At 38.7% G+C, this 12,306-nt stretch overlaps 1 protein-coding gene across 1 annotated transcript in view; it reads right to left on the bottom strand.

The window, feature by feature from the left end:
* CNKSR3 (CNKSR family member 3) overlaps nt 1–12,306 on the bottom strand; it is a 113,954-nt gene that overhangs the window by 27,046 nt on the left and 74,602 nt on the right. The window contains exons 5-6 of the mRNA XM_036766660.1: nt 5,355–5,396; nt 3,201–3,320 (exon numbers count right to left, since the gene is read on the bottom strand). Coding sequence (XP_036622555.1) covers nt 3,201–3,320; nt 5,355–5,396 — 162 coding nt within the window. The remainder of the gene's footprint in view (nt 1–3,200; nt 3,321–5,354; nt 5,397–12,306) is intronic.

Here is a 12,306-nt window from a genome sequence, read left to right as displayed (position 1 = left end):
CATATTAACACAGTTCCTTTAGAACAACAGCTATATTTAGGACCAGTAAAACAAATGTGAAAGCCTCTGGCTCCAGCCAAAGAAACCTGAGGAAGAACAGAAACCTCAAACATATGGAAAGACTAAGGAAACAACCAGAAAGCAATCTTCTCTTTGATTTACCACTTATGTACTAGGAATGCAGGATTGTCACATCCCTGGAGACTTATCAGATGAATACCTAGAGCCAGCTCTTCTAAGAAAGCCAGGCCATAGATAATTCAAGTATCCAACGAACAATCTCAGTTCTTCCCTGACTACTTCTTTGCCTAGAAACAAAACAACTGTGTTCTTTCTTTCATACCCTTGATATTCAGGCTTTAAGGGCTATTTTTAAAGCAAATAAATCTTGAGCTCAGCTGAGCTTATTTTTTAAAGGATATTAAATTTGGCCTCAGCACTGAATTTAGTATAGGCTGCTTTTTTCAAAGAGATATTATTAATGCACACCAGGATTTAACAGCAAGGCCAGAGGTATATCTCAGAAGCTTTTCAGTGGGAAAGCTGCAGTATGGATCCCCCAGAAACAGCTAACATCACTGGTACCTCCCAGACTCTGGGGGCAGCGTCTCATTATAGTGGGGCGAACATTAGCCTTTCCCCAAGTTTACCATAGACCAAGTGGGTCAAAGTATTCAGAGTAAGAAGATCGGCAGACAAGCTAAGTGAGGAATTCGATATTATCTAAGAAACATCCTACAATCTGATACATAAAATACTTTAACTGAACTCCTACGCTTTATGAAAAGAAAGGCAGACATTCGCCCAGAAGGCAAGTTTTATATTTGGAAGATGGGGGAATGTTCATGTAGTTTCTTTTATTATTATGGTTTTGTTTCTAAACAAATATGAAAAGATTTGGGAGCTTAAAATTTGTACTCTCCTAAACTCGGGGTGGGAAGGCTATGTATTAAGTGTAAGAAATGACATTTCGGGTCTTCCAGAAGATAACAAGAAGATTCTGTCCATCACATCTGTAATTACTCTCAAATGCTTTTTTTGAGGCATGTGGCTCAGTAGATAGAGATCTAGCCTATATAGATTGGAGCAGCTAGGTAGCACAGTGGATGGAGTGCTGGTCCAAGAGTCAGGAAGACTCATCTTCCTGAGTTCAAACCTAGCCTTAGAAACTTGCTAGCTGTGTGCCCCTGGGCAAGTCACTTATGCCTATTTGCCTCAGTTTCCTCATCTGTAAAATGAGCTGGAGAAGGAAATGGCAAAACCACTCCAGTATCTTTGCCAAGAAAATCCCAAATGGGGTCACAAAGAGTCAGATACAACAAAAGACTTAACAACAACAAACATGCACCATCAGGGAAGCGCCTCACTATCATATCACTCCAATGATGAAATTCCTCGTCTAGACCAAAAACAAAAACATATCCCACGTATACCTGTGACAGTCAAACTTCACATGGAAATATGGAACAAGTGAATAAAACCAGTTCTAAGGAATGCATGAATTAACCTAGATCTAATCAATACGGAATTAGAGATGTCTGATAAGGATTCATAAGGTATCAAGCTCATTCATTTTTCTTGCCTGAGGTTAATTAAAAACAACAAATGATCCTTTTCACTAATAAGATATATAACCTAGACTCAAAGCTACCTCCTTTCTCTTCAATCTTTGTTTTGGTAAATTCAAGTTGTACTGTTTCTTCTGTACCTAATAAGTAGGTCAACTCATGCATGACAATCTCATTTTTCTAAATTCATGGAAAACTTAAGGAAGGTTTTTAAGAGGCTTTCTTTTCTGTTCCTTGGAGCACAAGGCTGGTTAGTAAACAGCAATAGTTGAGTGCTATGGAGACCACCACCATCAAGCAGAATATAATAAATAGATATCCCTCTACAAAAAGCATTGTCACACCATTCTTTGAGGTCTACCAGGTTCTTTGGAGAGTTCAGACACCAACCCAACTAGACAAAGAAGATTTTTTAGAAGCATATAGCACTAGATTCTTGTCTATCTTTCCTTTGAAACCATGTTTAACTCCACAGAAAGCCTCCAATTCCCCCGCTCAGTCCCTATCTCACCCTTCCCCAATCCAGCCTACACTGAATCACCCTCAGAAAAAGATTTCAATCACCTTGTCACTCCCCTGCTAAGAAACCTACAAGGACTCTCTAGATTACCTATCATAGCAAATACTAAATGCCTCACTATGTCCTTAAAGGCTGCCTTTCCCTCTACTTTTCTACAAAGCTCATCAATGATATTTTTTTCTATACAGATCACTTTCCCTACACACAGAGAAGCACATGTTCAGACTTGGGTTCTTTGTGCCTTTTGCATATATAATTCTCTTCACACGTCGAGACCTCCAATACTCTGACAGTGCAGGTCTCTCACTGACTTCAAAACCTGATTTTCAAAACCATCTCCCTCCAGGAAGCCTCCCCCATTAAATTCACCTGATTATTTGTTGACTGACTGACCACCTTTTGCTCTGAATCACTATATCCCTAATGTTCTTAATGAATGAGGCATTCATTTCTACTTGCTCTGAAAGTAATTAGTTGTTGTCTTGTCTCCTTTAAAAACTAAGACTTGATCTCCACTATCTCTCCTATATCAATTGCCAACTGTGTCCTCAACATTTAACTAATCATGGACCCTGTCCTCTAGCAGGGATCTGGCAGATTCTATTGATGTACCTTCACCGTCTGTAACTCCTTTTAAGAAACTCCTGAAATAATAAATGGAACCTTTCTCAAGTCTTTGCGCAGGTTGAACCTTTTCTTTAGCTCCTTTCTCCTATGCTACTCCAGTCAAGACCTCCTCTGCACCTCTTGGGCCCTGATCAACTGAGCTCCTATTTTTTTTCCTGCCCCAAAAGTTCATCTTTTGTTTATGTAATTTTCTCATCAGAGTGACAGATATTGCTATAAATCCCCCCCAACACAACTGATAAAGAAAGCACTCCTGTCCTTGATGTGCCAATTTCATTCAAGTCCATTTTTCATTCTACAATTAACAGATGCAAAATAAACCTCAGTATAGTTCAAGTTCAGAGACATATATGTGAAAAAGGAGTGTGAGTGAATATAATGTAGGTTCATTTTGAAAACTGTGGTTAAGTTGAACAATCATTAACATAATTATTATCTGCCAAACAAGATGACATTTTACTTAGAAACAATACTGGAATACTTACCAGGCCTTCTCCAGGTTTAACATTGGGTAAATGAACTTCCTCCAGGCATGCACACTGGCTCATAACTGGATCAGTAGTTGATCTAATGGTCTTATCACAAATGCTATTCAGGACCTTGGACTAAAATTACAGGGGAAAGAAATGAGTCAAGAATGGCTGAATTAATAAATTAATTTCTAAAGCCTACTTACAAACAAACACATGATCCAATTATAATCTTCAGTTTTAGCTGACATTTAGGCGATAATGCCTGGCAAGTGTCTTATTGTGCTTTACTCCTTAAAAAAGAAGTAACTTCATATCTCAGTAATGATACAGCGTGCCTGGGGAAGGAGCTGGACTGAGGAATGACTTATCTAACAGTTTACAGAAGTCTCTTTATTAACCCATTTTGCTGCCATTAAAGGGCATGAATGTGTCTTATCTTCCACTGGGGAGAGGCTCAATAAATCATCAATAGAAATTCTCCTGGGTAGAGGTTTTCCATTCTCTAAGCACTAGCCATTGGGAATGACCAAACACATTAGCAAAGTTTTGGGGATTTTGTTAATGTCTCCTTCCCCACCTCATTCTCACCAGATGTTTATAATTTCTACTTTGATAGCATACTGAACCCCTTAAAAGTTACCAAACCAAATGGGCTCCTCATAAAAGTAATATATTAAGGTTGTTGGGTTTTCTTAATTAAGTAAGCTTCAGCTCTATTAACATTATTTTTAGGTTTGGACTTGTTATTCATTCTTGTGGAAAACTCCCAGTTTGAAAACTCTCTCTAATGATGCAGATTGGCAACTACAGTCTCCATAACTTATCTGGGAGCACAGAGGGTTAAATGACTTGATGTGGTCACACAGCCCAAAATAATTAGAGGCAGGATTTAATTGCAGATCCTCCTCCCTCCAAGGCCAGCCCTCCAGCCAAAGCATCAGGCTGCCTCTCATCGCATCATTAATATAACACTCACATTACTAAACACACACCTTGCAGGATGAAGGTGTTCCAAAGATTAATTTTTCTTTTAAGAAGGAGAAGAGAGAGAACTTTAAAAATTCTTCCTATTTGTTTAGCCTCCCTATTTATGAAAAATATATTTATAGCAACAGCCCTGCTAAATTCTTCATCAGCAGAAGGAAGGCCTTATCAAAGAGCCTGGCCTGGCTTATGTCAAAAGGAGGAAGTGATGATGAATAGTTACTAAATGTTCAAAAAAAAAGTTTTTATGGTACTTTTCCTTGGTCACAAGATTTCTGCCAACATATTTTCCCCTAAAACTAAAAGAGTACATTAGACCAAATTCATTGATTCAATGTTTCATTGCCGTTAAAAGACAGCTACTCAGAATTACTACATCTAGGTGAGATAGTCATAAAATAGTGAAAATGCTACACCTCACTATTCAAAATTATATTGGCTGTAGGTTTGGGGTTTTTTTGGTTACCGCTGTTATTTTGCTTCTCTCTCTGTCTCTCCCTCCCCCCACCACGAGTCAACTGGGGTTAAGTGACTTGCCGAGGGTCACACAGATACTAAGTGTCAAGTGCCTGACACTGGATTTGAACTCAGGTCCTCCTGACTCCAGGGCCATTGTTCTATCTACTGTGTCACCTAGCTGACCCTATTTTGCTTTTCTTAAACCCCATTTATACTTCACTTCAATCCTAATGTGATTCCTAATTACCTTACTTCAATTAACGTGATCCTTACCTATCAAATGAAAGGAAAGAAACACGAAGGAAATAAACACACATAGTATCTACTATTTCCCAGGCACTGAGCAAAGTGCTTGTCTACCAATATTATTTCATTTGATCCTCAAAACAATTCTATGAAGTAGATGCTATTATTATCCCTATCCTAGAACTGAGGAAACTGAGGCAAAAAGGTTAAATGACTTGCCCAGGGTCACACAGCTGGTAAGTGCGTGAGGTCAGATTTGAACTCTGCTTTTCCTAATTCCAGGCCCAGTACTCTATTCACTGCACCACCAGTTACCTCTGTTGAGGCAGTATTTGGGCTGCTGAGATATCTCTAAGGAGCTTATCATAGTTTCTGGCACATATCAGGCTCTTAATAAATGCTTACTCCTTCCCTCTGTCTTCCTAGTTCTATTTATTTTTTAAATTTGGAATAAGAATAATAAGCATGTATACTTACAACATTTACAACTTTATCCTCCATCTCAGCCACAGGACAGTCCTAAAGAAAGAACAGAAAAAAGTTTAAAATAGTTAAACCTAAGAAATAAAAACCTTTTTTAAAAAGTTAACTGCAAGCAAACTCTACCTTGAACTTTTACTTGATGGGAATTTTTTCTTCCTTCCCTCCAAAAAAAGATTTTTATCTTAAGTCACTCTAGTATCAAATACTACCAGGGTCCTCAACATGTTTTTTCATTTCTTTAATAAAATCATCAGGGAATTGGGGAAGGTGGGGATGACACAGAATATACATTCTTTGACTATGAGAAAAGTGAAATAAATGGTCATAGAAAAAGCACCTGACTTCAAGATCTTAAAGTAGCAGCATCTTTCTTCCAATAGGTTCCAATATATTGATTTGGGACCCCAACAATGGGTCACATACCAAGTATTTTTACAAATAAGAACTGAGAACATACATTCATAAAATATATGCTTATATGCCCATTCTTTAGTATTTGGATCTAGACAGACATGAAGAAGGATGATTGATTCTCAAGAGTCAAAGAAAACTTAATCTCGAAGGGTATTTAGTGGTGATGTCAGGGTCAAGGCAAATAAACTAGCAATTGAAATGAGAGAGGAGTACGACCTGGCTTACCACATGATTCCTGTTCACCATTCACTAGGAATCTACTGAATAAAATCACCTTAATTCTCAAGGGGATTATAGTTAACTAATCATTTCTTCTATTCTCTGTACATGCTTGAAGAAGAGTGGGCCGGAGGCAAAGGACAATCTAAATGGCAGCCAGTGGCCAAAAACTCACGGGCATCCTGAGTTTCTTCTGGCAGCCAGGGTATTAACAAAGCCACCAGAAGTTTCTTGTGCTTTGTGCTTGTCTCTAAGAATATCTTCCAAGTAATGGGCGTTGGTAAACTAAACCATACCAGGTTATTTTAAGCAATGTCCAGATTAAATCAGATATTACAGTGCTTCGTGGATGGAAAAAGTCCCAACAAAACATTCATTAATACGCTGCCAAAAAAAATCCCCTTAAGAGCATGTTATTGATGACAATAAATAAAGGAAGGACTGGAATGTAAAGCATTATTTACCCAGCTTAGGTACAGAAAACTTTGTACACTGAATGATCCCAGTTGTCAAATTACAGAAATCACCATTGTTCTCTTTAAAAGCAGCCAGACTGAAAATGCTTGAACACATGTTCTACATAAGCACAACTTTTAACTGTCAGCCATCTCGACTTTGAATGCCACAGAGGATTTCAATTCAAATTGAAGGTTTTTCAGAGAAATGAAGTAAGCCTTACCTAAAGCCTAAAGTTCAACTTTATTCAGCACTGTAGAACTCAATGGGTTCAATCTCCAAAGATGAATATTATTTCACAGTACATAAGTAAAACGAACAAACAGCTTTTGGATGACTAAAGGATGGATTTCACTGAAGTCTAGACAGAGACTTACAGCAGACAGAATCAGAGTGCCCTAGTAGTGGGCGAAAAGGAGACAGGGAATAGAAGAATTGGGATTTGTAGGAAGTCTTCCTTCCAAGAAACTCCTAACTTTAATGTGAAAAGTGCAGTCAACTCTTACAAATGGAGCTGCTGTAGCAGAGGTTAAAAAACTTGGGTAGTTAACACAATCTCTCCAAAATAACTAATTTTCCAATAATTCCAATTCCAATTTCTAAGGTTTTCCTACCATTTTTTTTCTTTTTTCTGGGTCCCTTGTAAAAGAAAATCTATTCCATGACAACAGAAGGAAGGAGAAACAGAAGGATATACCCAAGGACTACAATAAAGTAAATGAGAATAAGAACAGCCAGCATTTATATTTCACTCAAAGTAAATTTACAAAGAAAGCATTTTATATGTTATCCGGTAACACGAAATGGTAGCTGATCTCACTAAATACAGACTGATTTTGCTCCCAAGGGGCAGACAAATGAACTGCTTCTTTCCTCTCAGTAGGAAAGCAAGGGACTTTGGGACAGAAGGTTGCATGTGGTGTCAGATGTGACTATTTTACTTAGGTTTTTATTTGTTATAATGGAGAAGCCTACTGGGAAGGGGGGTGGTAAAAGAGTAGCAAGAAATTACAAAAAGCAGCAATGGTTTGTTTTTTAAAACTCCCTACACTTATTGTGGCGCAGGGAGGGGAAAGGTGTTTCTTGCTGGGAGAATATTACTAAATTTGATTAATTAAATTCAATAAATACTTATTAAACATAGAGTTTGAGCCTAAGGCATGGAGGATAAAAAGATGAAAAATGACAAAATAAACCTTAGGCGAAGGCACAATGTATCAGAGAGTATTATGACATGTTAATAAGTATAATGGGAAGTAGAATGTGTTGAACACAAAGAAGAGATTCAGAAATCAATCAATCAATAAACATTTATTAAGCGCCTACTATGTGCCTGGCACCATGCTAAGCACTAGGGATACTACCAAAAAAAAAAGGCAAAAGACAGTCCCTGCCCTGAAGGAGCTTATCAGTACCCCAGGAAAAACTGAATTGCTTTATCAATAGACAATGCATTGTTATATGCATACAATCTGTTGTGCTACATGGTACACATTCAGAACTACAAATGCCATTTGTTAAAACAAAGTTCCAGGGCTATATTGAGTAAATCTAATCTAGCCCAACTAAGCAATTATCATGTGCTAGGTACTAGCACATGATCTACTAAGAGGGATGCACACAAATAACTGGAACAGGTTAGTGAGGCAGCTTCACATAATGGATGGAGAACTACCCCAGAGGCCAGGAACCTGAGGTCACGTTCCACCTCTGACACACACTGGCTGTGTAACCCTGGGCAAATCACTTAACCTCTCAGGGTTCCAAGGCATCGGGAGCTTCAGAGAAGAGGCTTACCCACACTGGTAGAGGAACTTTCTTCAGTAAAATTACAGGTCCAGTACCTATTCCAATAGCTTGGATAACGATTAAATACAAAGCAAGTAGGCCACAATGGCCCTGAGAAATTCCAGGAGGAAAGGAGCGAGCTGGGAGAAAAGATGAAAGGCAAATCTTGCACAATTTTAGGGATAGCATCTAAAGAGGACTTTGAAGAAGAGGAGGAATGTCGAAAGGTATATATGAGATGGTATGAACAAAGGCACCTAGGCAAAGGAGGACGGGAAGAGATGGGGAAATAGATTATAGGTCCCGTTTGGCTAGGGGCACAAAGGGGAATGCATGAAGAAATTTTTAAAAGGCTAGAAGGGTAGGTTTGAGCCAGATGAAGGGAGTTGAACATCAGGTTAAGTAGTTTATTTTTTACTCTGTAGGCAATGGGGAGGTACCAAAGGCTTTTAAGCAGGGGAGTAACACGATCAAGCCCGTGCATTAGAAAGATTACTTTGACAGCAGTATGAAGAATGGGAGAGAATAGAGGGAGCAAATGCCAACTATAAATAGTCTAGACAAGAGGTAGGAAGGGTCTCAAAGGAGGTGTTGGCAGTGGAAGAGGCAAGGGAGGGGAGTGAATGGGGCAGAGACAGATTCGAGAGACTGTCTAAGTAGAACCTACAGACCCTTTTGGAATTGGAATACTAAAGAGTTGGGGTGAACTCTAATGCCTTCCTCATTTGGTAAATGCGACCCAAAGAGCCAATCTGTCAAGATGGCTTATCACTTAATGACATACTCTGACTGTCATGGTAGGAATTATTAACAATCAGTTTTAAAAATCTGCCTGCTTACAGGACCATATGCTATCATAAAAGTAATGGTTTGTATTTCTAGCCTTTTGTTACGAAATCTCCCAATGCTTTACAAGCATTAATTTATAGATACGTCATCCCTGTGAGCCAGATCATTCTCTGACATACAGATTAATTCAGAAGGCTTGTAATAAAAACTCAAGTCAATGACAGAACAGATATTTGACCTCAGAGCTGGCAATTCCCAGTTTCATGGCCAACCCATAGACTGCTACCTACAAGGATTTACTCATGTATAGACAATACCAAGTGACTACCAACGACCTTTCTGCCACCCGAAACTGCACCAGCCAGCTTTAGAGAAGGGACACTCCCTACCCTTATGCCACCAGTGAGCATGGGTTCCCACGATCAATTCTTGTAAGGACTAGAGGAAGTGGTTGCAGGTGTGGCTTCAGAGTTTCTGGCAGGAAACCAGAGGGATTGTCCTCCCCTCTTCACCCCACCTCCAAAAAAAAAAAAACCTGGGAAAAAGTTACTGTCACAGTCAGGTAAATGGTGAAGCTGACATTACAAACAGGAAAAGTGCATGCTAAAACCTCATTGCATCATTTCAGTCTCCTAGGTTTGGCAGAGGCAGTTTAGTCTAACCTGTAAAGCTAGGTTGGGAAGGGAAGGTACAGGTGTGACATATTATCTCCCTTTCCCTATCCCCTCGTTTTTCTTTTAGTGTCTCCCCAGGACCTCTCATCATCCTAGGATCACAGCACTGAGAGATAGAAATAACCCCAGAGGTCACCTAGTATAATCTGCTCATTTTACAAATGAGGAAACCAAGTCCCTGAGAGAGGACATGACTAGATTAGGGCTAGTAAGTAACAGAGCTGAATCCAGAACCCAAGTTGTCTGGATGCTGCTACATTTTTGCTCCTATCCTCCTTATTTCCCTCTCTCCTGATCTAATCTAACTTTACACTTAATATGGGAATCTAATCATTTTGGCACACCCCCTTCATGAAAAAAAATGGCAAGTGAAACATATTTGCTAATACCCAAAGAAGAAAATACAAACCATTCTCATTAAGTAGAAGAAAAGAAAAGCAGGGAAAAAGAAAAAGTAATTAAGGAGAAAGTAATAGTCCAAGGGTTTCTAAATTCAGATAAGGAAGATTTACTTTGAAGGTTACTTAGGTAACTCAATTCAATTTAACAAGAATTTGTAAAATGCTGCAAAAAATGCATTTCTCTGGTATCATTCATGAACAGAGTAATATTTGAGTAGAGCCTTGATGGATGGATACAATTTCAGCACTTGGAGATCAGGAAGGAAGAGTATTTCTAGGATAATGATTAGTAAGCAGAGAACTATGAAAACATGGGATGTCTACTGGGAATAGCAAGGATTGGGACATAGCTTAAAATAAAACTGGAAAACTTGACTGGGACCAAATTGGAGAAGATCTTGAATGCGGAGCTAAGGGGTTTGGACTTTGTATTTGGCAAGTTTTTACGTAGAGACGTAGCTGGATAAGAACTATGCATTAGAAAGATTAATCTGGCCGTGGCAACATGGATTAGAAAGTAGAGAAACTTAAGACAGGAAGAATGTTTACAAAGCTAATGTAGCAGGTCCAGGTGAAGAAGTCACAAACTTCTGTGATGGCTACGGGAACGGAAAGGAAAGAACGGACGTGGGAGTTTGAAAGGAGAATCTATGGACGTGGAAACAGGGAAGGAAAAGGAGGCATAGGAGATGATGAAGTAACAGAAGGGTGGTGCCATTAGCAGAAATATGAAAATCTGAGTAGGTTTGAGGGAGACAATTAATTTTGATTTTGGACCAATTGAGCTTGGGACACCAGTACAGACTTCTAAATGGCAATATCTAATGGGCAATTGGTAATACAAGCCAAGAACTCAAGGAATTTAAGAGAAATATTTGAAAGCTATATAGACAGAAGAGATAGCTGAAGCTGTGGTGGTAGATGATGTCACCAAGGAGGAGACTGAAGAGAGAGAAGAAAAGGTCAAAAACAGAGCCTTGGATGACACCTACTTTAAGGGATAAGACAAAAAGAACCACTAGAGGAGAAAGAAGGAGCCTTCGGAGGAAACCTACTATTAATAAGGATTAATATGGATGGAGTTCTTTTTATTTTTCCTTTCTTTTTTCGGGGGGGAGGCAGGGCAATTGGGGTTAAGTGACTTGCCCAAGGTCACACAACTAGTAAGTATGTCAAGTGTCTGAGGCCAGATTTGAACTCAGGTCCTCCTGACTCTTACTCACTGAGCCACCCAGCTGCCCCTTCTTCTTCTTTTTAAGGCAATCCCGGTCACAAAGCTAGTAGGTGTCTAAGGCTGTCTTTAAACTCAGGTCCTCCTATCTCCAGGTACTCTATCAACTATGCCACCTATTATCAGCTACTATGGATTGAATTATTGCTACTCAGTGTAAAATGCCAAGCCATCATTCAGCTTCTTATGACAGGTCAAAATCCTGACAGTAAAATTTCATTTTTAGGTCTGACTCAAAACATATGAACTATTTTGTTAAAGTTATCAGATGACAAATCCCATTACACCTGCAAGAAAGAAGTATCTTTATTTCATACAAGTCTTTCTATGTTTTTCTAAGATCACTGAGCTCATCAATTCTTACAGGATAGTAGTATTCCATCACAATCATATGGCACAACTTGTTCAGCCATTGAGGGAGGAGGGGAGGAGAAGAAAAAAATTCACATGATAATTTTATTATATACTTAAAAATAGCAAGTTGTACATAACAGATTTACCATTTCTTTTGTTATTATTCTATGCAATCATGTTTTTTCATTATACTGTGTTATGGAAATGCTTACTTTATTCCATAAATTAAAAATAAAATAAATTTTTTTAAAAAAGAAAAGAGTATCTTTAATGCAGGCTTGGAATCATGCAGTAAGAAATCTTCAGGTTCGTGGTTGTCCACTGGAGATAAAAGACCCAACTGCCTGAGCCATGCCAATAGCTGTGCCAGTTCACCTAAATACAGTCTAGGTGGGCAAGAAACAACCTACCTGCCTTGAAGCAGATATCTAGCCACGTATAATACTCAATTAAATTCCTCTTAAGTGTAACAGCATAACTACTGTCATTACTTATATTTCAAACTATGCTAAATACACATCATGCTGCCACACCAAAAAAAGCCATTTGAATAAGGCCAACCCTGAAAAAAAATCCTCCACAACAAAAACAGCTTTGTCTTATAAGCAGACTTGCTTGTT

This window comes from Trichosurus vulpecula, chromosome 7, assembly GCF_011100635.1.
Source record: "Trichosurus vulpecula isolate mTriVul1 chromosome 7, mTriVul1.pri, whole genome shotgun sequence".
NCBI lineage: Eukaryota > Metazoa > Chordata > Mammalia > Diprotodontia > Phalangeridae > Trichosurus > Trichosurus vulpecula.
The sequence above is the reverse complement of the archived record's forward strand: the minus strand, read 5'-3'. Positions and strand labels throughout refer to the sequence as shown.